Source organism: Channa argus, chromosome 9 (assembly GCF_033026475.1).
Source record: "Channa argus isolate prfri chromosome 9, Channa argus male v1.0, whole genome shotgun sequence".
NCBI classification, from domain to species: domain Eukaryota; kingdom Metazoa; phylum Chordata; class Actinopteri; order Anabantiformes; family Channidae; genus Channa; species Channa argus.
Genome location: NC_090205.1, coordinates 24,799,071 through 24,826,506, shown reverse-complemented (window position 1 = coordinate 24,826,506; position 27,436 = coordinate 24,799,071). Strand labels below are relative to the sequence as shown.

The following is a 27,436-nucleotide window of genomic DNA, read 5'->3' as shown; positions in this document are numbered from 1 at the left end:
CTGACAAAAGAAGTGGTGTCTTTCGTTCAGAATATTAGGAACACCTTTGACTGACGTAACTGAACTCAAACATTGTCATCGCTGCGAGCTACATATGTTTTTGTGGCACAGTTCAGGTCTAAAGGTTTACGAGCTCGCTTCCTCTTATGTGTTCACTAATATTTATATGGAGAAGGAACCAGGTTCTTCAGGACCACTGAACCCTTTTTTCCTTTACCGCCTGGTTCCCAGGGTAGCCGTGCACGTGCGCGCGCTTGTGTGTGCGTGCGTCAGCGGCGGTTAGGAAACGTGAAGCATCGCAGGAGGTGTCAGGCTCACCATGCACGGCTGCCAGCTGCTCTGTCTCTGCAGCTCAGGGCAGGAGAACATCTGTCTCTCATGTTTCTGCTCAGAGTCTCACTAAGCGGACGATGCGGCTCTTCACTGTCTCAACTTTGCTCCTGTTCTTCTCCAGCTCAGGTACGTGGACGGTCCTCTCACTCCTTCGCTGTTTTGGTACATAAAGTTATCATTTATTTGATTTGATTTTATCTTTTTTGGAGAGGGAGCGCAGGGACTGGCGACAGACGCGCACAGTTTGGACGCTGTGATTTAGACTTTTTAGTGCTGATGAGGAAAATTCCAGGTTTGATTATTCACAGGCAGCGCAAATTAGAACCAGCATAGTCCTGAAAAAACCTTTTAATTTTGTGACTGACTTAGCTTTTTACGCAGTGTCTAACATGGGTTATTTCTTTGTTTAAAGAGAGGCAGCAGGAGGCTGAGGCTGAGCATCTAATAATCTATTACAGGGCTCAGCGCAGTTGCCTAACCTTGAAATTTGCTTTCAAAATGGGTTGTTGGTGTTATTCCGCCGAGAACAGACGTCTGAGGAGCACATTCAAAGGTGTTCCTGTGTCTGAAGACACACTTCGTTGGCACTTTGATGATTTTATCAATAACTCAAACTATATTCTAGCAGCAAATGAACGGGAATAACAGAATGCGTGATTTAAATGTGACCAACAATGTGCTTAAAGCAGGAACAGCTAAAGACTCGTGTACGAATGACGCCGACAGCATCTGATGTCCACAGCCGTTTTACGACGATAAAAAAGTTTCGCTGCAGAACCTTAATTAGTTTCAGATTAAATCTACAGACTACAGATCTGTGGTCCACAGAGCGCAGCGCCTTTACGCACGACTATCCACCATGAATCAGGTGCTACCCCGTGCGTCCGGACACTTTACTTTAACTTGATGTCATTTTTTTTCAGCGGACCACATTCTGGAAAGGCATTACACTCCAAATACAGTTGCTACAACACATTTGGCAACACACAGCATAATATTAACCCGTCTAAACCCAGTTTTAAAGTTTTAAATTGGCTAATCAACATTTTATGAGCATATCGTACATTACTGACACTTACATTTTAAATATCTTCCTGAATTCATCTCTTCCTCTCAGACATTGCTCTGCAGGAAACTGTGTCATTACAAAGCGGTGTGTTTATTCTCACTCAGTCAAGTCTGCTGATGCTATTTATGTGGCAAGTCCCGGGCAGTGATGGTGAAATATTAAGATCCATGACTATAGAAAAGCAGCAGTCCACTAAGAGTCCTGCATTTGAATAAAAGTGCAGCACTAATGTCAGTTAAGTGTTCTTAGGTGTCAAATTATTGCCCTTTCCAAGGTATAAATTCTTATATACTGGAGTTCAGGAAAGAGTTACTGAGAACATCATAAAAGCTACAGAAAAAGCATTAAAATGGTTGTGGATGAAGTGGAGTATTGGACTGATCATCACTGGCTGGAGGACTAGAACTTCTGTCTTGGAGAGGTTGAGTTGAAGATTCTCTCTCGTCCAAGCAGACATGTCGGAGAGACATGCAGGAAATGTGTGATGAAACAGTGGAGTCATCTGCTGGTAAGGACAGAGAAGAGCTGTGTGTTGTTAGTATAGCAGTGATAGAAAAAGCCATGTGAGATGGATGATAGAACCCAGGGATGGAAAAAAGAAGAGGACCAAGAACTGAGCCGTGTGGCACACCGGTACAGAGGCTGTGAAGGTTAGAAATGTGCCACCGAACCTTAAAGGTATATTGAAGGTTTGTCCAGATAAGTAAGGACTGGGCCAGTCTAGAGCTGTTCCAGAGATGCCCGAGTCAGAGAGTGCAGACAGGATGATCTGGTGGTTCACCTTGTCAAAGGCTGTAGATAGATCAAGTGGGATTAAGACAGAAGACTGAGCTGCAGCTCTTGCACACAGGGATTCGATGACCATAAGGACTGTCGTTTCTGTGGAGTGACCACTCTTGAAGCCTGAAATCTGAGAGTTCATCAGGACTTGGGTCAAGGGTCTTAGCCAGAAATTAAAGAAGAGAGACAGGTCTGTAAGTCTGCAAACGCAAGGGTGCATCATATTTTGTCAAGTGATCTTATGTTTTGGAAGAAAAATCTTATCTATAAAGTGCCAACTACATTTAGTTTCTAATAAATGTTGTGGAGTAAAAAGTGCAGTGGGGTTTAAACATCATATAACATGCTAGAATTTGGCAATATCAACATTTACAACATTTACCAACATCCAGCAATCAGAATATCTGTCGGTGTTTTCATGACGTAGTGGCTCATAGAGCACAGTTCACTGTTCTGAATCGACTCTGAATGACACACCCCGATAAGAAAAGGCACAATAAACAAGTGAAAATTATGAAATATCAACTAAAATCATCACAAGAGTTTGTAACAACATGCCGCTAAGTTAATTGTCCCACCAGCAATTCAAATAATGGAGCATGTCTGTCACATCAATTTAAGACAGTCTGCGGAGAAGAACCCAGAATATTGACCAAAGTACAACCCAATTTCACTTTGAGAGGAAATGTGTTTTTTAAATGACACTAGAGAAAATAAATGGAATATATAAATGAAAAATGAGTGAGCGTCATGGCTAATGGTGGATTAATGGTGGAGGCAGTTTAACCTGATGAAAGTGAAAATGAAGGATTTAAGAATTGAGTGTGTGTGTGTGTGTGTGTGTGTGTGTTGCAGGGCTGGCCCTGCAGATTCAGTGCTACCAGTGTGAAGAGATGTCACACGACTGCTCCACCCCAGAGTTCATCGTCAACTGCACTGTCAACGTGCAGGACATGTGCCAGAAGGAGGTTCTGGTAAAGAATGATGGTGAGTCACATCTCTGGAGACCAGAGCATATTCCACCGCTTTACTGTTGTTTTTTTCTGTCATAATCATGCTTTCGGGTGTGATTACTTTTCTGTCACTATATCTACACTCAGAGTGTTTGAGTGTTTGGATTAAATTGTGGTGCTGATGTGAAACTGAGATTTCAGCCTTGAATCTGGAGAATTAGCTATTGACTAGTTGTGTTGTATGTACACAGTGGGTTTTTTTTTTTTATTGCTCAGGAACGTGTATTTCCCGAATAAATAGAAATACTATCCACAAAAGGGAACAGTTTATGTTGCTGCCGTGTTTGAAGTGACCAAAGACAAAAAGACAAAGAAAGTGAGCAGAAGTCAAACTGATCTGAGGTCAGCAGGGACAGGCCCTGATCACTGATGAAAGTCTCTTCTGCAGGTCAGTGTCTGGCAGCAAAAAGATAAACGGCTTTTTTGCCCGTCCCTTCAGGGGTCGTCTCAGCGGAACATGTTCCGCACGTTTATTTGGCATGTGATTTTACGCCAGATGCCCTTCCTGCCACAACCCTCTTATTTTTTTATCCAGGCTTGGGCGAGCTGGTGGAGTGAGATTCGAGCCCGCTGCCTCCTGCATCCCAACCCAGTGCTCTACCACTGAGCCACCGTTTCTGCAAATTACACTGTAGCACAATTTTGTTCTGAGTCTCGATTGAGTGTTGTCATACTGTTGGTTGGCTAATATTAGTTTGATGCAGATATATTAGTTTGCAGCCAATATGTTTCATGGCATTTAGAAACAACAACATTTCTATCTACCTTTTTTTCATTTGCTTCCCCATATTCTGTTAAAAAAAAACAGCTCACATACCACACAACATTTGTACAGTATCCCTAAAGTAACAATATGCAGCTTAGTGCTAGGATGAGACCTGGAGGCGGCAGAGTGGCCTACCGACCATAGGGTCAGAGGTTTGTGCCGCGCTTGTCCCGACCACATGTCGAAGTGTCCCTGGGCAAGAGACCGAACCCCCAACATCACAACCCCCTCCATGCTCTGTTTATACACTCCGGGGAGCTACTGTTATAATAATGACAAGAAATAAAAAATTCTACAAAACATACTCATCACACAGAAACAACTGAGGTCCCGGTTAGAGGGAAAAGTCTTTTAAAGCACAAGGAAATATCTCTGCAAAGCTGCCCAGTGCTGTACATTTAGTACGTTTTTCACGTATCTGTACTTTACTTAAGTAGATTTAATTCAATGTAAGAGCAAATATCAATACTATCCACTACATTTCTAATCAAAGTTGCGTTACATGTTAGAATCACATTATTTTATACATTTCATAAATAAGCACTTTGTCCGTTTTTTTATGAAAACCAGCAACACAGGAATCGCTTTATTCAACCAGGTGCATGTAGGCTGTTCGTCCCTCCGTCCATGTTAGTAGTACTGAGCAGGAGCTCAGTGAACAGCTAAAGTGAAAACCCCTGGACTAAAGGTCTCTTTTTAGACATAACCTACTGTATTAATTGTAAAATGTGCCTTCAAATAGGATCATTCAACGCAGTGTCAAAGTTGATCAAACAATAAAACTCACCATACACATTTACTCTTATATTTTGTTCCTGTTAATGGATTTCTGTAGCTCTTTGTTCACTGCACTTCTGCAACACATCATTTACGTCTAATAATTAGTTAATAAGTCTGGGTCACAAGGAGGCTCCCACTGCACATCTGGACAGTAAGATGTGTTTTCTTTAAAAAAAAAGCAAAAGATTAAAGTTACACATTTTACTTTTAGCACATAGACACTCACACACCCACCCACACACACACACACCACTATAAGAAGCATTAAAGTGCAGACTGACCTGCTGTCAGTCCCCAGAGGTTCCTCCATGTGGGTCCTGATGATGCAGGATGATATCATTAAAGCATGGTGATCGGACAGACCTCACAGTCTGCAAGACTTCCTGTTTACTGGTCTTGGTTTGTTTAAAAAAAAAATCAGTGTGAACATGAACCAGACCAGAACTAAAATAACACAATGCAGCAGAGCAGGAAACATTCAAAACATCCTTAAATGTGTTTTTGTTTGTGCAGCTGAAGCTTCCACTTCACTTTGTGTTGCTACGAGGAGACTTAAGGGATCCTCAAAGTAATACATGAAACAAACAGAAGTTATGTATTTACATCCTTTTCCCACAATGTTTGACATTTGACTGGAGCTGTTACCCTGTGCAGTGGTTTGATGCTTTTAGATGTTCAGAAATTTGCAGCACATTTCGATGTAATCTCAGCTGGTGTCACTATTCGCTGTGTAAACCACTGATGATATCTTGTGAGTGCGAGAACGATTTTAGCAACCTATTTAATCAGAATGTTTTAGATTACCTATGCATCTCATGACTGCGTACAACATGAAAGGAGTCACAAATTGTTCAGCTTATTGTTTTACAGCATACCACTTTACTGCCTGCTCCAGTTTCATAGCTCTGATACACCTCAGCCAAGTTCATTCTAATAAACCCACAGTGCACTGCCTGCCCAGCACCAAAGAACAGACAAGCATAGACAAGGCTGGAGAGCATTCAGTGGAGCATTCAGCAAGTGAACCGCCAGACATTTTTAAGCAGGAGTTAGTTGTCAGCAGTAATGTTTTGCTGACATGTTAACAATTTACCAAGATCATTGTTAATGTTGTGTTTTCAGCTTGTGAGGGGCCATTAGGCCTGTTGTGATTACTGCCCTCATGTGGCCACATATTCAATTAACGCTGCTGCTGTGAGCCACTATATAAGCACAACATGTAAAAACTAGAGCTGTGCATAAACATTGGTCCGTATATTCGGCGGAATATGGCTTTTTATTGTGCCACAGCATGAGAAGCAAATTCTGGTTGAATTACATTTTGGTGCTTTAGTATCAGTGTTCTGCTATTTCTTTCATCGGCTCATCATCACACTGCTATGACATACTGGGACACTGGAACTGCCCTTTTCCCTGTGATTAACAAGTGAAAGTGGCTCTAAAATGTCTATTTTAACTTGCTTTATATTGAGCAAAATATGCATTATCATAGTGTTAAATGCTTTGACATCACAGTAAATAATATTATTTGAATGACTTTAGCCATCAAGCTGTAGAATCTGCACAAGAATTCACTGCCGACTTTTGATATCTCTGGCCCGTAATACTCAGATTTACTAAAGTACAGTACTCGAGTGCACATTTGAGTTTGGCGTCACATGCTGATGCTGAAGGTGCCCATTTGCGTCGATGATTGACGCTCGGAGCTTTCAGTGTATGTAAGTCGTTCCCAATTGTTCCTAGGACGTCAAATAGTGGTGCTCCCTCTAACATCCAACAGTAACACCATGATATGTAACACCAAAGTGCTGTGGGATGCAAACTTGGTGGAGGGCACTGCAACAAAATGTTTGAATTGTAAAGTGAGCTGCTCAGTTGCCACAGCTCCCAAACAGTGTCCGTCAGACATATAAGTGTACAAAGACAAAAAAACATTTGTAAAAAGTGTCTCCTAGTTGCTACTCACTGACACATTTTGCAATGACAGATACAAAGCCCCTTAAATCTCCAGTAAAAGCACTTTAAAAATCCTCATCCTAAGTGGGGTCCTTCTTGCTACTGGGGTCCTTGATGGGCGTCTTTGCCTGGGGCCCCTCCCAGAATCCTAGGATCGCCACTGCATTTCGGCCCATTCGTCTTTGACAAGCACCTGCAAACAACAATGTGCTTTTACATGTGTCAACCTAAACATGCATCTTACTGATAACATCTAAAATATTCCACACAATAGAGCTACGAGCATCTGTCCAATCCACCTGTGTGAGATGTATTTCCTACCTGTGGTGTTGTTTTAGTTCAGGTTGTGCTTCTTCGCAACCAGAGAACATAAAGAAAAATGAGAGCAATATATGGTGGGTTATAAAGTGCCGATGGGGAGTTTTCAATTCACAGCTTTACAAGACCATAACTCCTGTCCCCTGGGTAAGGAAAATAATTATTACTGTGCTAGACAGTGGGAATCTGTTCTCAGTAATATTGTTCTAAAGCTTCAGTGTATAGAAGTAAAGCTACATACATATGTACACAATAATGCATCTGAGCAGCATCATTACCACAGATGGACGTAAATGACTGTTTTACCTGAAAATGTACTTTCAAATAAACCACATGGATGAGAATCAAAGTGTTCGAGTGGTTCACATGTTCTGCTCTTGCTGAACCCATTTTTGTTTTGTGCACATAACTCCATCTTCAGTGAAGGTACCTCTGTGCACATGGGTAACTCTATTCCATCTGTGTTCACAGACTTTTAAATATGGATTATTCAGCCCTCGGGGTTTCGTAGTTTATTGCTGCCTTTTTAGTTATGAATAATGAACCTCTGCTGTGTCTATGTGCCTGTTTGCTGCAGGTTATAACCAAAACTCTAAAGGTCACTCATCCTGCCTGCGGTCTGCATCCCTGTCATATCCCGCAAAAATTAGGAGCCTTTTTTTTTTTTTTTTTTTTTTTATTCCCCGTCACTGCTGCTGATGAGCAAAAGCAATAAACTCCAGCCTTTGGAAATGTGGTTCCCAATCCAAAGGGCAGACGCAGCCCACCGCAGAGTCGACAGGTCTTTAATAAGAAAAGTTCTGCTTGAATGCTCGTGTACATCCCAGCCTTTATCTCACAGTATTATTGTTCTGGCTGCTCCGCATGGAGAAGAGGGCTTAGAAATCCGACTGGCTGCAGCCTTATCGATGCTTGAAATTCAATAGGTTTACATTCGCCGTTGCTCTGCCACCTCTGTCCAATTTACTTTCAGTAATTGATACGTTTAAACATCTGTGAGTCAGTTTGATTCTTCTTAAGTACACTTGCCATGTGAGCTTTGACATAGCATGCAGCTTTAGGAGACGGAGAAAAGTACATCTCAGCTGGGCTATTATCTGTCCTCCAGACAACAGATTAGCCCTCAGGTACCTAGAGGGTGTTACACAATCTGTCGCTGCGTGCTCAGGCAACAGAGCTCTCCAGCTGAGAAAGAGGTCGGCTGGTAGAACACTGAGTTACCGCCGAGGAGAGAACTTCCCTCACCAAGAGTGGAAAGACACATTCATTTGTGGCGATGGCTGTGTTTTTGAGGGGCAGCAGGAGATGAGCCCGGCTTCCTATCAAACACCGTTCTCTATTACATTCTCATCTGATTATGACTTCAGAAATGATAAAAGAGTGTGCTGTTAACTTACTGAGGACTGCTCCTCTAACAGCATCGTTAAAAGGAGGGATTATTGCCTCTCTCCATCAGGCTTCCCTTCATTTTGGTCTGCCCTTTAATAAAGGTGAGGGCAAGATGTACTGTGATGATGAATGTGAAATTGACCAGCCTTCAGTTTCTCTGATGTTGTAGAAAAATTCATTTAACAACACACATACACAGACACACACACAAAACAGGAGATTAGAGTTTTTAGGTTTGTATTTATTATCATTATGGAAAACATTAGTAATGCTAAATTTTATATTAGCAGTTCCTGTTTGCTGTGTATATATGGTTAACTGCACTGACAGCTGAACTACTATTATACATTTACAGTGAAAAAAACTAAAAACAAATATTTTGGCTCACAAAAAAGTACAGTTTGGGTCAAGCTTTTAGCATTATGTCTGTTGAAATTAAGTGGAAGCAATAAAGTACAGTGCATTTTAGGTGTTTACGAACCTCATTTCCTAAATTTGCAATTCAAATGCGATTACGCTTTTGCATTATAATCACTTAATCATTATTTAACGATACAATGTATTTTTTTGAATGAATGAAATGGGAGGAGGTGGTTGGGGAGATTGGTGCTTGTACAAAACACAGGACTGTCAAGCCAAAAACCCGAGTTTGGTTCCTGAGTCCTGGGTCTGTCCTGTGGTTCCGGCAAGAAAATGGCTGACGTTTAGGGATAGAGAAAGATTGTGGATGAGTTTAAAACCCATAAAACACGTTTTATCTTAATTGACTGTTACATTTTCCTGTATTACCCGCCTTTGAGCCCTGATCCTAACCAGCTCCTGCACCCGCTTTATATTTTGGCAGAGAAACATACATTGTCTGGAAACATATTGATATGGTCAGTATAAATGTATTTGCGACTCGCCATTTACGTTAGTTGTCAACATACAGTATTCTCATTATTTTCACAGGAAATGTAATGTGGTTGAAAGAAAACGTAATGGGGTTTGCAGTTTAGTTGCATAGGAATATAAGTTTTAGCTGACTGGGTTGTGCTTTAATGGAACTGGTAATTCTGCAAGAAATAATTGTATTTTTATTTACCATTAACTTAATCGACTAGTTGACTAGTCTTAAATATTAAGTTGCCCCAAATAGTTTTTCCAATTAATTTTTCATAGAAGACAAGGCTCTAACACACTTTGCCCCTGTTCCCCCTGGAACAAACCAAAAACTCTCTCTACCTTTTCAAATTTCACAAAGGACATTAATCTTATCCACTGACACAAGGCAACAATGGTCAGTTTACTTGGCTAAATACAACCAGGATTGTGTGTAGTAAGACAACAGATTCTATCAAGTTTGTTATTGTTGTCCTTTATCCTGTCATCATAGGCTATAAGACGTTCCGATGATAGACTTTCTTTGTAAAGAAAAATTAACATTATTATTGTTATTTATTCTCACCTTGAAAATGTTTTTTATATCACTGTGCCACGTAAAGTAGGTCCTGTAACACACGGTCTTTACTTGTTCTGTGTTAAGTGGATAATGGAGGGGACTTAAAATCCTGCACTGATTGTAGAATGAAACTGAGCCATCAAGTCCAAGTTAACACAACTTAAATCTTATTTTGTATTGATGAATGTAGAAATTTCAGTTTACATGACATAAAAATTACTTTTCTGTATTTACCAACATTAATATTTCAACACAAAGTTTTGAAATTAAACAGTGCATTAAAATGCATTTCATTAAGTGATGGTAACAGGTGCCCTGAATCACTTTTTACAGTGAACTTAATGACCCATCAGCAGGGTTAGTAGTTAAACCTTAATTCTGACATTTCTAAGCACATTTAAAGAGTGAGAATTGTTTGCAATTTTTATTGAATGGCGATATTGTTGGCTTATTGTTTGTCTGACTTTTGATACAAATTGCTGCAATCGAGCACTATGAGTTTTACCATTTCCTCGATCAGCTGATGATGAAGTCAGGAGCAGAGGACAGTCCAATGAGACCCTCTCACAGGATGAGATTTTATAATGACCGCGTTGATGACATGATTGTGAAAACTGGTCTAGATTGATGTTCCCAAGTGGGATCATGGCCTGAAGGGAGATTCAGACCGTATCACATTTCACAATATCTCAGAAGCCAGTTTAGTTCAGACAGTTTTAAAGACAACAATTGCAGGAATAATTATGAATGATTACATAAGTTGGTTACACGCACTCCCCTCTTCATGACATTTCGGTTTATGTTGAGTTGGCTCTGGCAATTCACAAAAGCTGCAGTAATTGACTTTATCTGGAAATGGGAAATGAGAATGTGGTTAGTCACAGTACTTTAACTTCATTAGAAGCAGAGGTACTGAGCATGGTGTGTGAAATTCTATCATTCTATAAAGGCGCGTTTTCTGAACTTGTCTAAAGATTTTTCTTTATAAAGATCAATGTGGTTTTTGCTAAATTGTAGGGGTGGATGATGTGATGATTCACAATATAATAGATAATAAGATATTAACAATCCAATTTGATTCATGATTGAAATGTTAAAAAAAAAAGTGGAATCATAACAATGTAGGAAAACAGGATATTTATGCATTAATCAATTTGTTCCCTTATTTCAAAAATAGACACATGCGTTAAATGCTGTCCATTAAGGTACCATTCAGCTTTCAGTTTAATCAATTAGAAACCCAGGCCCAACAAGACACAGGACTTTTCCACGTTTAAGCCTAATTTGTCGTCACAATTACTTTAACGTAAAACAAAAACTGAACAGTAAAATAACGTAGTTATGAAAAGCATAGTCAGTTGAATTCCAGAGCGACTTGTTTTCAGTCCCCAAAATGAAAGAATTTAAAAAAATGAAAAATTCTTACATTAGTTGTATGTTTTGTTTTCTGGTGAATGGCCCTAAATAAATTCCACAAACTGCTTAACTACAGATGTAATTCTAACAATGGTGTCAGTACCATTAAGTAGACTGTAACTTTGATTTCAACCATCATATAGATTGAGAAATTTAAACCTGATTACAACCTGATGCTTTCGGATAATTAATGGGGGGTGGGCACCTACAGATACTTCCTCTTTATTGACCACTTCCACCAGAGCCACTCAATACATTTTGGCATGTATAAGTGCAACTGTACAAAAATTGCACAAAGCTAATTTCTTCATATGAAACTATTAGCATCAGCTAACAGCATAACAGGTTTCTTCATTCCAAAACACGTCAAGGTGAAATGTTTCCACAGATTATGCTGAGACTTTTTGGGCAATATTTGTCAAAATGTGTTTGCCAAGTATTTTCGAATAACGAAATACATCACCCAGAGTGTGGAGCAGAGTTTCTGGCTTAACATTGGATTTTGTATAAGAGGACTCTTTGGAGGGACAGCCATCATATCAGCCTGTGCTGTGTAAATAATTGCATCTCCATCTCCTGATGGGAGTGTGACATTACCTGGGAGTCACAGAGACATTTGATGCACAGAGGACAGACCAGCGCTTTTATTAGCTCTAAAAATCAATGCAAAGCGTGTGCAAGGCCATCTGAATGATTATAAGAACATTCATAGTTTTGCCCTTTGTTAATAAATAACCCAATTTAAATGTAGATTTCAGTGAGATTTGTTTTTTTTACTTGCATGAGCTGTTAGATTAATGTGAATATGCTCTACTAACTTGGTTACATGTAACACAGATTGTGTGCACAGTATAAGTTAGGATGATCTGTTTCATGTGTCTTCATTCAAATACTCATTTTTCACTACACCATGAATGGTATCAAGAAAGACAAATATCAAGTAATGTGCAAAACAGTGCACAGTGGGCGGGGGGGGGGGGGGGGGGGGGGGGGGGGGGGGGTGATGTTGGTGCACTGTATGGTAGGTATTCTTGACTTCCATCTCTCAGTCACAGTCTGGACAAGTCTATGTCATGGAACTGTAGTGTGTGAGCCTGGAACAGATTCTTATCCAGTCACTGAAGTTTTGATGATGTCCACCTGAAAACAAAACAAAAGAACTGCATTTTATATTGGCTGAAAATTCTACACTGAGCACTTTATGAATCTGTTAAATTTTATAATACTAACATGTTTCTATTACTGAACCCAGTACGTATATCAGTGAGGCTAAATAACGGAAAGCAGTCAGGTACAGTATGATGCAGTCACATGAAATGATGCAAAAAGCACATTTGTAATAAAGAGACAGGTAACATTACTATGTGTAATTTCACATTACCAATATGTGTAAATGTGGAAGTGTGAGATAAGTTTAGGTGTCTGACACATTTAGCTTGGTTTACTATAAGACTAAACAACAGTGTTTTTCACACTGACCTGTGATTCTGGAATGGGTGGGGGTCGGCTGAGAGCCAGCTACCCCACAGCTGAGGTTGAGGAAACCCTGACAAACCCTGCTGAGGCTATTGTAAGTGAATGTTGAAACAAAGCAACAAATCTGTAACCCCAGCATTATGTGATGTAATACGATACTATGATCCAACAGAAATCTGACCAGAACACGGCTGCGTTTTTCTGCCGGAGCCGAAAAAAACAGCATCGCTTTTCATTTTTTTAAAACCCCACCTCATCGTTTCACCCACTAAACTGCATTAAGGTCCCCTGGTTTGAAGTGGACGATAAAAACTCATAGTTTGCAAACTTCCCTTCCCTGCATACCGTATTCTTTTCTTAGAGGTCTTCTATCCTGGTACAATAGGGGGGGGGGGACCTGGTGGTTCAGTTGTAGGGCATTGGGTTGGGATGCAGAAGGCTGAAGGTTTGAATTCCAACCCACCATTCGTGGCCCCTCCCAGCCAAAATAACATAACATGCCAAATCAACGTGCGGAACACATTTCGGTGTGACGGCCCCTGAAGGGACAAGTCGAAAGCCGTTGATCTTCTAGCCTGGTACAATGCAGGTCGACACCACTGCAGCTAAAAAGTTCTTCTGAACAAACGAGAGCGAAACGAAAGTAAAAAACCTCTGTTCTAATAATAAATCGAGTGTAAAACAAACTCAGTGGACTACTACTTGTTACAAACAGAAGATACGGCAGTAGTTCTGTCCTCTGACCTGCAGAAGCCTGACTAATCGTGCGGCCTTGGAAATGTCAGAGTGCAGTGCATTATGCGGTACAGGGCATAATACATCCTCTTCTGACCCAGAACACCAATTTCAAATGTAATTGCACATTTCAGCGAAAGAGGTGCCCAATATGTATTCATTTAGCAGTAAGTTATGACTTTAAGAAAGTTGTATAAAAACGTGCACATCTGCGTATATGAATCTCATATTATCTGAATTGCACAGAAGGGTCAGCGTGGTGGGGTGTAGGTCTGGTACTTGACTGCTCTGCTAACCTCCAATGACCCACATATTTTGTGCATTTTCTATAATGTTTACAGTGAAAGTGGTTCTTCAATTAAGAGAACAATGCAAACCCATTACTATCTGAAACAGTTTGGAAATTAAAAACTCAAAACTGAGCTCGTAACATATTAGCAGGGTTTTTTTTTTTTGTCCTCTCAGCTTATCCTGTGAGTTCAGGGTCGCCAGTTCAGATCATTGTCCACATGTTGATTTGGCACAGTTTGTAGGCCGGATGCCCTTCCTGATGCAATTTCTACCGGGCTTGGACCCGCACAGCACAGCTGGGGAGGGGAATGGGCTGTTAGGGGTTCAGTGTCTTGCCCAGAGACACTTTGACATAACTCTGTGGTCCGTGGACAACTGCCTTTACCAACTGAGCTACAGCCGTGAAATAACAGATCAACCCTACCTGTACTGTCGCTGTGTCCCGAGTCGACAGATAAATTCTGTCAGCAGCTTAACACAATAAGAGGTGCACAACAACGTCCCCTTTACTGGACACATGTTGGCGGAATGCAGCGAACTGGGTTAGTGAAATACGAATGAGTAGTTAAGTCCTGGTCTGTAAGGAATGGAGACTTCATCCTGTTACTTTTGAAAGAAAGGAGAATATTTCTGAAACAGAATGAAAATATCCATCACATTTCAAAGCCCATAGAGATTATGTAACACACTTTGTTTTTCCTGATAACAGTACAACACCTGAAATAGTCTATTTGCATTACAGGAAAAAGGAAGAAAGATAGAAATACAAAATAACAAAAATTATCTGAAAAATAAAAGTAAGACATAAGCTGTTTCATTGGCTCAAGATTAGGTATAACCCAAAACAACTAAAACAGCCATACTTAAACTTAAAGTAGCTGCATGGGCAACAAGATTAACATTTGGTAACCATAAAAAGTCAACTCAGAGTAAATGAGTTCATGTAGCTTAAGGGAACTATTTCACCAATACTTAAAAATCTCCAAAGCTTTAAATACACTTAAAACAACTGAGTTATTATTTCAACAATTCATGTTCGAGTTTGGTCAACTTCAAGGGAATGAGTGACTCCAAATTTTATTGAGGCTTACGTTATGCTAAGGTTTTACAGTGTAAGGAAGCATCAGTATCTGACGCTGCAGGATGAGAACGTGATGACAGATTGAGTCCAGCTCCTACAGCCCGGTTAAGCAACATCAGCTCCCATGTATGATTCAAACACAGATGACCATGTCCCAGTTTCTCTCATTATGTGCACTATTATTGTAATATAATGCTGAGTAGCATGAATGTTCCACTCGTCTGCTCTGTGTTCATACATTTCATAATATTTATGTTTTTCATTGTGGGTTTGGTTCCAATTAGCAAATGCATGCTACTGTAACACAGTGCACTAAGATATTAAGAATTGTTCAATAATAATGCTTAATAAAAGATAGACCATCCTTGTCAAGTCAAGGGTTTAAAAAGAAATTCCAGATAAAGTTTTGAAAAGCTGCTATCGAATTTTACTTTTAACTGCGACTCCTTAATTTAATTCTGTTTTCTTTTTAATCACCAAAATACATAGTAAACATTTTATTGACCCTGTTGACTATTTATCTGGATGACATCTTTATGTTGGCTTTTAAAACAACCTGTCATCTAATTCTACTGCTTCATCAAGTTTGATTTAAATACATAATAAACTCCACAGAGCAGGCTGCTTTACCTCTTCAGGATGGTACAGAATAAATGTATGTTTCATTTTTCCTCATGCCAAGAAAAATAGTCACTGTTATGAACAATAAGTTATTCAAAGCAAGAAACAGCAGAAGGTGTTGAACAACTGATATTTATGTTTGAACTGGTATTATAACCATAGACAAACCCAAATTCTAAAAATGGTTGAATCCTTGGTCCCTGTTCCCTGGTTTGAGTCCACTGACCAGCTGTGTCTTTTCTGAGTGCAGTTTGCATGTTCCTCCTGTGCTTGTGTGGGTTTCCCCCAGGTTCTCCGGTTTCCTCCCACAGTTCAAAAGCACAGGAAGGTAGAGCAGTCGTTCACCAATCTCGCAGTTGTTGGTTTTATCCCTGGCTCCTCCGGTCACATGTCAAAGTGTCCTTGAGCAAGACACTGAACCCCAACTTAGTGAGTCTGGGTCATCTGCATAGCAGCTCCCCCATCGGTGTGTGATTGTGAGTGTGAATGGGGGAATAAGAAGCAGTTTAAAGCACTTTGAGTACCAATAGGTAGAAAAGCGCTATGTAAGTGCAGAACATTTACCATTTATGTTGGGTTAATTGTTGACTATAAAATTGCCTGTAGGTGTGAATGGTTGTCTGTCTGTGTTGTCCCTGAGATAGACTGGAGACCTGTCCATGGTTGCCATTTTACACCCCATCCAAACTTTTCTCTAAATTTGATTTGTAGAAAAACCTTTAGGAACCAAATACCTGTGTTGATGCTTTTCTTGTGCTTATTTCAAAAGAGAAAATTAGGCAGCTTTACAGTTCAAAAACTACATCTTGGTGATCTTTTAATTGGGTTTGACTGTTTCTACTCAAAGTTCCTTTTAATTTCAATACTGTTGTATTGATCTAGTCTACTGAATTGCTGAGAATGGCTCAACAACATCCACGCTGAACTGTTGCCTCAACTCTCAGGGGTCTGAGTATTGCATTTAAAGTGCTGAACTGTTTGGACAAATGTACCTGCTGGAACAGCTCAAGTCTATTTTTGGATATGCTGTAACAAAAAAAAAAATGAAAAAAAGTCACAGTGTCAAAGGTGCAGATAGGTCGAGTACGATTAAGATGGAAGACTGATCTCCGGTTTTTGCAGCTTGAAGAGATTGCACGTCAGTTAGGAGTGCCGTTTCTGTGGAGTGACCCCTCTTGAAGCCAGACTGGTTGACATCGAGGAAGTTGTTCTTGAAAAAGAAATTTGAGAGTATATTGAAGACTGCTCATTCCATTGTCTTTGCCAGAAATGGAAGAAGAGATTTGTGTAATAGCTGGCATTAGTGCAGGTGCAACTACTTGAAGGGATCGGATCCAGGGACAGGTGGTCGGATGGTTAGAGAGGAGGACGGTGGTTACATCATCCCGAGTCAGATTTGAAAATGAGGAGAGGGATGCAGTGTTGGAAGAAGTTAGCAGGATGTCCTCATCTAGAGGAGAGAAGTGTGAGCTGATGGCTGCCACCTTATTAGAAGAGAAGCCGGCAAAGTCGTCGGCAGTGAGAGAGGTAGATGGCAGAGGTGGAGGTGGGTAGATTTGAAGTTGGAGAACAGCTGTCTGGTTTCCGAGGTGTTGCTGAGCTTCTCCTGGTAGTATTCAGTCTTTGCCCTAGTGACACTGTGAGAAAAAAGATCCAAGCCGATCCTGATACTCAGCAAGAGCAGATGGAGTCTTAGATTTGTGCCACTTGCTCTCAGCACTCCTGATCGTGGTGCGTTGTTCACAGATCCAGTCTGTGAGCCACGGATTAGAAGCTGAGCGACGAGAAGGTCTAGAAGACATGGGGCAGAGACTATCCAGACACGATGTAAGTTTATTGCAGAGGCTGTCCGTGGCAGCATCTGCATCGAGGGTGGAGAGGTCTTGTGTTAGGGGCAGAGTTGCAGAGACCAGTGAAGAGAATTGAACCGGGTTGAGAGACCTGAGGTTACGGCGGAATGTTACAAGTGTGGTGGGAGACTGCAAAGGTCTAAGGATGAAGACTGTGAGTTGAATGAAGATGTGATCCGATAAATGCAGAGGAGTGACCAAGATGTTGAAAATGTGAGAAGGAGGTCGAGGTTGTTGCCAGCTTAGTGAGTCGAAGGAGTGGAGACCAGATTCTGGTCAAATGTGTTTAGAAGAGCAAACATGTCAGCCGCCTGAGGTTTGTCCAGGTGGATGTTCAAGTCAAGAAAAATTGGTGGAGAGGACAGTTGGTTTGGCCGTGTTCTGTGGTGTGATCCAGGTTTCTGTAAGTGCAAGCCACTGGACAGCTGACTGTGTAGCAAAAGCTGGAATGAAGTCAGCCTTGTTCACCGCAGACTGGGGAAGAGGAAAAGAGGCTGGTGACAAAGTGGTCCGGGTTAGAGTGCGCAGGTGGGAAAGATTTCGTCTTCTAGTAGGACGCCGTGTCCTGTGTCTGCAGAGGAGAACGGGGATCTGCTGAAAAACACATGGTAAAACAAAGAAAAAGGCTTTTTGGAGTACAAACAGTTAATGTGAAGCAAAGTAGAGAAACAGAAGATGTAAAGGAAGTTGGAAATAAAGTGAAAAGTTGGAAATAAAGTGAAAGGTTGGAAATAAACCAAACTAATTAAAGGTGTGAACGCTCGGTGATCACTAAGCTGAAACTACCACCGACAACAGACCAAAAATCCACCTCACCAGTAGAGCAAAACTTTTTACCTACAGTTCTTCACACTATTAAAAACAGACTAAATCAGAAGACTTAAGAGAAATGACCAACAAACACATTTCACAGCACTTGTTCAGTATATCTCCTGTCCTAGTTTGGTGCTTGTCCAATATTAATACATTTACATTTCAACTGATGGTCTGTTTTAGTCACATACTCCTCAGTTACTATATGAGGAGCACGTGCTACAAAGTACAGAACTGGACTTGTGCTATTGTGAAAACGTAACAGTATGTTGTTGTTTTTTCAACTGCCTCATCCACCACAGTGGGTGTGAAATAAAACACTGTTAATTTAAGAGATTGCTCCAAAAATATTGTGTAGGAATTACAACCATATTTATTCACAGACCCTAAGACTTGGTGTCTTTTCTAAAATAATTTTGGACATCTCTACAGCACCTATAAGGTAAAAAGTCATCTTAAATTCTTGGTTGCATACACACTCACTGGTCACTTTATTAGGTACACCTGCAACAACGTAATACAATCCAATACAGCAGCTCTGCCATGAATTTCACATTTACAATAAAACTATAATGTCATAGTTTTTAAGTTGAAACTGTCAGAAAGGTAATGATTTTTAAAACCAAATTAACTCCAAACACAAAAAAAAATCCCTTGAAATCAACTCTACACACTTTGAGCGCAGCTGTCCATGAAACAGCTGAACAGCTGTCCAAATTTTTGTGATGGTCTATGAATGAAAATGTCAAAATTTCCTATTATCCCATATTCCTTTTTTTAATTATTCTATGCATAAAAATGTTAAAGAGATAAGAAAATATTACTAAATAAGTGTGCTGCAGGCGGGGTGGGTGGGGGGGGGGGGGGGGGGGTATGTGTGTTTAAAACAAAAGGATGTAAGAATAAAAGCTAAAAATTCGAAATAAGGTAAAAAAATGTTTCATTGCAACAAGAGCTTCAGAAAAATGAACAAATGAGTAAATTCTAACAATAATAGCACCAACAATAATAAAAAAAAAGATAAAAGGAAGAATACTGTAGAGTCAGGATTGTAATTTAGTTAATCAGTGAGGATTTGCAGCAGTTTCTTTGTCTGTTTTGTCAGAGGGAGTGGATGAGGTTTCCAAACAGATGTAATCTATGAGTATACTTTTCCATGAAGCAATATGTCGGGTGTCCTCCAGGCTTAAGAGGCTGGTTTTCTTTCAGATGGTTAGAACAACTAGAAGTAATTCACCATCTTTCAAGTTTATGCTGAGTATTGATATGATAAGAGTGAGGGGGGATTTGATTTGGTTATGTCTTTACAGAATCTCCTAACAATGTTTTTGGTCCAGTAAAGTAACTGTTCTGTGGTGATATAGAAGGTGTTTCATTGGATATTATTTTTATTTATTATTATTAGTTTGTTTTGCTTTTTTTTTTTTTTTTAAATAAAAAGCATTTTTTTCTTAAAAGGGAGGTTGATTAATGCTGAAAGCAGAGATTTGGAACCTAGGTTGGTGGGTATATTAGGTTTTGAATAAATAGATCACTTAAGTTGTACTTTCCAGAAATTGCTTAGTCCCTATGCCAAATCTTTGCCCCATGGGTAAGTGGATTTTTTAAATTAATGACCAAATCAGGATTGTTCCAGATGGTAGTTGATATAGATGGGGAAAAGATTATATTTTTAATTTTACTATTTTTCCACCAGGCTGTCAGACCTGCTGAATCCCTTAATGATTTGAAAGGTGATCTTATTCGAAACTGACGAATCTGACGCTCCAGCAAAAACTTCACTGACGAACATTCAACATTTATTGTACTTGCTTCTCAACTTAGCCGATGACGGGTCAGTAGTACGTAGAGTAATCTCACAAGCACATTCGCAAACAGCCTCATCAGACACGTTTCTCAAAGTATGGCTGAACTCAGTGAACTCGGTAAGAACTCATGTGCCCAAAACAGTTCCACAGTCCATACCACCTTGTAGTCAGTTCCTCTGCTCCAGCCACCGTGTCACGTCTGCACCCTACAGTAGCTGAGCTGAACTGCCTCTCTTGCCACAAACCCTTTGCATTGCATTGTTCCCTTAACAACTGCACAACAAACTGAAAAGGGAAACTAGCAAAACTATATGATGTCACTAATGACATCATCAGTACGCAAAAACCTAACACAACACAAAATAAAGTACAGCTCACAATACACAATACATACTACATGAAACAAACTAAAACTGAACTTGAATCTTAGGAAACCCTTGGTTGGCTCATACATACCTGGGCCCTAATTGTGCTCCAATATTAGAAACATTTAATGTTGGAGTTATTGGCTGACTAATTCTAATGGATCGTATTAAACGTTCCCAGTGGCAGTGACGCATTATTTCAACCTCTGCTTCCTTGGAGCTCATCCACAGTTAGGTTCTTCTTTCTTGTTTTATAGTTCGGCATTTTTCCTTGAAGCTGAATATCTTGGACAATATTTCCTGACAGCTCCCTTTTCCTTGTGGTGGGGGGCTTGCTTTGTATAACGACCCTGAACTTGAATTAATCTGACTGAATGCACCATTGCACGCCCAATACCCTTTCCATTGGAAGTCCATTTTGATCCAGATCCAGATCCATTATTTCTATCACCTTCTCCTCCTCCGGAATGGCTGCTAACACCAATCGAGCTTTTGTTGTTCCACTTGTTTAACCTGAAGCCACCCATCTGACATATAGTCTTCAAACTGTGGTAAAGAGACTCAGCCTTTTCAACAGTTTCAATCGATTTTAGAGAGTCATCTACATAAAAGTTTTGCAGGCAATTACAGTGCAGGCATCAAACAGATGTGTGTTGTCTTCTGCACATCGCCTGAGTGCATAGCCAGCACAACTGGGCGATGAAGTGGCTCCAAACAGGTGCACCTCCATCCTGTATTTTGCCATCGGCTGACTAACGTCACCATCTGGCCACCATAGGAATATGAGCAGGTCATTGTCGGCTGACCTGTCATCGAAGTTTTGATTACGTCTGCTATTCACAAATCCGTTATCCCTCTCATTGACACACATGTATTCTGTCTTCCTGCAGCTAAGCTTCATTCCTCTGTTTTCCAGAGCAGACCTCTGCCTTCTCTAAATCTACAAAGACACAATGTAACTCCCTCTAACCTTCTCTGTACTTCTCCATCCGCATCCTGAAAGCAAATACTGCATCTGTTGTTCTCTTTCTAAGTATGAAACCATATTGCTGCTCACAAATGTTCACCTCTGCCCTTAGCCGAGCTTCCACTACTCTTTCCCACAACTTCATTGTTTGGCTCATCAGCTTTATTCCTCTGCAGTTGCCAAAGCTCTGCACATCTCCCTTGTTCTTAAAAATGGGCACCAGTACACTTCTCCTCCAGTCCTCAGCATCCTCTCACTCTCCAAGATCTTGTTAAACAAACTAGTCAGAAACTCTACTGCCACCTCTCCTAGACACTTCCATACCTCCACATGTTTGTCATCAGGACCAACTGCCTTTCCATTCTTCATCCTCTTCAACGTCCTCCTCACTTCACTCTTACTAATCTTTGCTACTTCCTGCTCCACACCAGTCACCTCTTCTACTCTTTGTTCCCTTTCATTTTCCTCATTCATCAACTCTTCAAAGTTCTCCTTCCATCTTCCCATCAACTTTCAACTTACACCTGTCAATACATTTCCATTCTCATCTTTGTATTTGTATACCCTCCTGAACTTCCTCGTTCCACCACCAAGTCTCCTTGTCCACCTTCCTCTTTCCTGATGACACATCGAGTACCCTCCTATCTGTCTCCCTGATCAAATTTTAGTGGTCCAGTCATCTGGAAGCACCTCCTGACCACCCAGAGCCTGTCTCGTCTTCCTCACCAACAAAGTTTACACACCACCATCCTGTGTTGTCTGGCTACACTCTCCCCTACCAATACTTTGCAGTCACTTCTTTCAAATTACAATGTCGATACAAGATGTCGTCCACCTGAGTGCTTCTGCCTCTGCTCCTATATGTCAGCCTATGTTCCTGCCTCTTCTGGAAGAAAGTGTTCATCCTTTTTGCAAAGTCTAACACCATCTGTCCTATTGCATTCCATGAGCTTCAAGTTAAAGAGTTCCTGAAAATGACTTTTCCATTAAATATATATAAATAAATAAGGGTTTGTAATTTTTTGTAGAAAGTTCAGATGTCAGTAGAAAGTTGAAGTTACACTTTTAAACTGTAGTAAATTTAGCGGTTTAAATCCTCCTCATGGACATTTGTCCATTTGCATTTGTTTACAAGCTGTTACTAAAGTGGTAAAGGAAGCATCAAAAGCCAAAGAATGATGTTGACTGACATGATCGCTAGAGACAAATACGAAAGCACAAACAAAAAGGAAACGCGCTACAACACAGAAATGCACCAAATGGAATTTCCTGAACTGGAAGTGCTCGGTGTCGTTTTTCCCAACAAAGGCAGAAAGTCTAAGGCTTAAAACTGCTATAAAAGTCAGCATAGGACTGCTGTCACTTTACATAGTTTTGAGTTTATAGAAGTTTTGTTTTTTTTAGACGAGCAAATACTCATTTAGATTTAGAATATGTTGGGCAGTTTATGCAAATACTGGCTATTTGGAACTTTTCTCCAACATTTTCAGTGACATGGGAAATGACTGTCATCTCAGCACCTCACAGCCAGAGATCTGAGGTCTCTGAATTGTGAACATAGATTGGCTGTGAATAATAAAAGCAATTTGAGGTGAAGGTGAGCAGACTTATAAATAGTCCATATGGTTGGTAAATGGTAGGTGGATTTGGATTCTCTGTCAGTGCCCCCTTTCACACTGAACACTTGAAAGCTGATTTAAGTTAGTGTTTGAAATAAAAAATACATACATGCTTTTACAACCACATCGTTCCTTACTTGCAAATATTTCACATATTTGTCTCGTGTTTCTACTTGACTAGTCTTTATAATAACAGTCATTTTAGAGTTTGAGTAACGACTGACCAAGATCCCCAACATGTGTTGCCATCCTTTAAGCGTCTGACAGCTACAATTAGAGATAAAGCCACAACATGAGTCAGGATTTCATCTCCAGGCTTTGTAAGAAGACAGAACCGTTCCTTCCAGAGCTTTGCAACATTTCTCACTGTGTTTCTACTGAATCACTCAACACCTTCTGGGACCTCCACTGATCTTTTGCAGTATATAAGACATGGGAGGATGCACAATTTAAATGAACAGGCAGTTGTTTGGGTGTGACAACGCCTGAATCAGTTGCGCTTGGGTAGAGAGGGGAGTGAAACATTACGAGTGTTATTGGTAGTTTATGTGCTCATATCTATGTTTCTTTGAGGAAAAATGTCAAGCCAAATGTTAAAGGCTCCCTCCAGTGATCTCACAAATAACTTCGACGTGCTCTCTGTAAATGGATGCTTTATAGAGCAAAATAAGAGAAAAATATTTCCAAATGAAATGGCCTCAAACGGAGGGTCCCCTCTTTGATATCCTGGATGTCTGGATTACAGCTGGTGGAGATAAGTCAGTGTTTCTGAGAAGTATGCTTTGCAGCTCTAAACACTCAATGCAGAAACTAGAAAAGGGTCTAAATATAGTTTTCGGCTTTGTCTGTTTTTCACCACCACTGCACAGAAGCCTCACATTCATTTTTACATTAAACAGATGAGGCCCTGCTGGGTGCCACGAGCATTTCAGTCTTAACATTTGAATTCACAAAACCAGAGCCTCTTTCTGAGTTCGTCACAGAAACAGGAGGACACAAAGCAAAGATCTCAACCTTTCACAAGTAAATGTGTAAGGGTCAGATCAGAAACGAATTGAGGATTAATGCCTTAATCACCAGATAGTGCTTCAAAATGCTTTTAATCTAGGACAATATAGAACACAATGAAAGGTTACTTGGGAACAGACTACTGAGCTAATGGGTCTAAAGATACAGACCGTAAATGAGTTCAGCCAGAAGGGGCCATGAAGTGTCAGTGATAGTCTAAAGCAAACTATGAGCAGCAGCACTGAATGATCCAGTAGTCATCCTAACTTAGTGGAAAGTTGTGTATGACATACGTTTGGAATGGTAAGTTACACAAATAACAATTACTTTATCTTTTTAAGGCAATGGGTTTGCATGGTTTTAACAAGTTAATCAGACTGCTGTTACCGTGACAACTCAGACATATAAAGTTCAAGGAGATGACATGTTAGTTGTCCCCAGCTTAAATATGAGAGGTATTTGAAGGTCAACACAAAACACACTTGACTTGAAATTACTTTGTTTGAAAAACTCAATACTGAATTCTGAGTACAGCATAAGTAAATGTTTAAGTACCGTAATGCCGCAGCTGTGTACACAGGACTGATGGGTATTGTTGCCACCTCACTATCGAGACCAATACACCTGCTTTTAAATTTCCAAGCCTGATGCATGTGTTTTGGTCCTGTTTCAGGGATATACTACCGCAAGTCCTGCGCTTCATCAGGAGCCTGTCTTATCGCGTCCTCTGGCTACCAGCAGTTCTGCACTGGCAAGCTCAACTCGGTGTGCATCACCTGCTGTAACACGCCACTGTGTAATGGGCCACGCCAGAAGAAACGACCCCAACCCTCCGCAGCCGTCTCCCTGAGTGCACCGCAGCTTCCTTTGTTGTCTCTCCACGTCGTCTTTCTTCTGTCCTCCACCATGTGCTGACAGAGCTCCACACACTGATTTGAGAGGTGAATTGAAAATGCTTTCCAGTTCTGCTGCTGACAGTGGAGAAGACATGAACTGGTGGTGTGTAAGCTGGGACATACACTCTTTGAAATGTATATGTTTTAAAGCTGTGTATGAAGCTTTGTACAGTATTTGTTGTCTTTCCTCCTCTGCCTTTTGTTCCTGCTTGCCTCCAAAACCTACACAACTGTGGAAATGTTACCATCACTCTTCACATCACAAGGGGATCTGAGGACAATGACAGTGCCATGGAAGACACAGCTTCTGGCTATTTATTGGACAGCAGGAGGCTCATCTTTATTTATCTTTATTTATTTGCACCAAGAATCTGGCAAAGTCCAGGGAAGATTCAACATTTGTTCTGAGCCTTAGGAAAAAAAAAAACGATGTATTCTAGATGAAAATGTATAAAAATGACCATGTGTACTACATCTGTGTGAATTGGAAAAGTCTGTGTCTTGTATGATACTGTATGAGAATGACATTGCTTAATGAAAGAAAGGAAAGCAAAGTGCAGTGCAATGAAAAACTGGTGTAGGCCAGTAATTACATTACATCTGCCTTCAAGCCCTTCACAGGTTCAGCATCTTTTCATCAGAGTGACAGTTTTGCAACTTCCAGTAATGCACAGTGGAATCAAATATCAATAATAACAATAACTTACTTTTAAGCTATCTGCAACTAATATTGTATATAATGCTGCAAGCACATGCTGAATTACACAAAGATGGATTTTGACAAAACGAGTCCCTGGCTCCCTTCCGAGCTTTTATTGTGGTTGTTTCCAGTCTGTTTATGGACATTTTTTGTCTTCTTTTGTCATTGCATGTTTGTATTTGGTCATTGGTCTTTTGTTTAAGGTAATTTGTTTCTGTTTTTTAGTTATATATGATTTGGGACATCATGGTCAATTTCCTTTATGCTTTTAGGGTCTGTTTTTGGGTAAATTATGTGTCTTTTAACTGAGCTTTTTCGAATAAAAAATATGAACAGCAAGTGCTCTGACCCCTTGGCCCCTGCCCCTGTGCGTGACCAACTCAGTAATCCATCCATGGAAAAACACACTTACTAACAACCTAAGGTTTCTTAAATGTCTTGTCAGTCTTCGGTCTGGATGGTCTCGTTGGTCTGTGCAATGAGACTGTCCTTTTGTAAAAAACAAGAGATTAGGCCATTTCTACTGGTTAAATATATTAAAAATTCCCCACTCACCCCTTCAAGCTCGGGTCCTCTACCAGAAGTAATACATATATATTGTCAGGAGGTGGGTTGGGGTGGTTGATGGTTCACACAACACAGCACTTTCACACAGGAGACTGGTCCAATGCAAGAAATTTGTAATTGTAGTTTTTGCAACAGTCACATGAAATTCAGTACTAAGTACTGGTTTTTAAGGCCGGCCAGATCTTTTTTAATAACCCTAACCTCTTTATTTAGTGCCTAACTCTAACCTAACTGCTGTGTTTGCGCAGTTTAAATCCCACGTCTTTGAGAGCTTAGAGCAAAAGAAGAGCGTGAAAATTGTGACCGAGGAAGCTGCTTAGATAACTAGCAAAATATTTTAAACCAACAAGTCCAGGTGACATGACTCAACCAAACCTGGATGACTGAAAACCTTCAGAGACATTAGAACCACCTTTTAATATAATGCATTCCACCACTCACTGAAAGTATTTCCATATTTCAAAAGGTGTGCTCGAAATAAATAATATCCAAACCAAGCAAATCACCATAACTCCCCCAGAGATCTCACACATGCAAAGTTGACCCACTGTGGTGCAAACAAATGTTGATTGGGAACATGAGGGGCAATATTTGTTAAACGTATGTCTGCCACATGTTGTGAAATGCCCTGAAGGAGGTGTAATCATTTCTCCTGTTCATGCTGGCATGAGGAGGTTGCTTCCTGAAGCCCGTTCAGTCCTTTTTTTTAAAAAAAAAGAAAAACTCATTAAAATGTATATCTACACTTAATATGAGGCTTACGTTATTTTATATCAAGTAGCTAACTTCCAATGTTAGACTCTTTTTTCGAACAGTGTTTCCCCATTAAGTTTTGATAGTACTGCAGCTTAGCAAGATATCCATGTAATGTGACTAATGGCTTCACATAAACTAAACGGTTTTGGACAGATGAATGACTGGAGTTTGGCCCCACCACTCACAACACCAATTTAAAAAAAAGTTTGGATGATGTGTAAAATGTAAATAAAAACCGAAAGATTTGCAAATCTCATCAACCCATATGTTATTCACAATAGAACATAAACAACATATCAGATGTTGAAACTGAGACATTGAGCAGCACGGTAGCGCTGCCACCTCACAGCAAGAGGGTTGCGAGTTGATGAACCTCTGCCTATCTTTGCATTCGAGAGGCTCCACCTCCCTGAAGTGCTCCTTTTATACCCAGTCATGTTACTGGTCTGTTGCCAGTTAACATACTTGTCATATGCTGCTCCATTTTTTTTTATTTTTTTATTTGCAGCAGTTACTTTTCCCACCATTTTGTTCCTTCTGTTCCAAATTTTTTGAGATGTGTTGCTCAAATTCAAAATGAATTTAATTTTTTCCATGAAACGATGTCTTACGTTTCACCATC

At 40.3% G+C, this 27,436-nt stretch overlaps 1 protein-coding gene across 1 annotated transcript; it reads left to right on the top strand.

The window, feature by feature from the left end:
• The first annotated feature begins 269 nt into the window (after nucleotides 1-269).
• LOC137132614 (ly6/PLAUR domain-containing protein 1-like) lies at nucleotides 270-27,361 on the top strand. Its single transcript, XM_067515383.1, has 3 exons — nucleotides 270-459; nucleotides 3,038-3,169; nucleotides 24,569-27,361. The coding sequence occupies exons 1-3, from the start codon at nucleotides 411-413 to the stop codon at nucleotides 24,808-24,810; spliced, it is 423 nt and encodes a 140-aa protein (XP_067371484.1). The 5' UTR covers nucleotides 270-410; the 3' UTR covers nucleotides 24,811-27,361.
• Nucleotides 27,362-27,436: the final 75 nt, after the last annotated feature.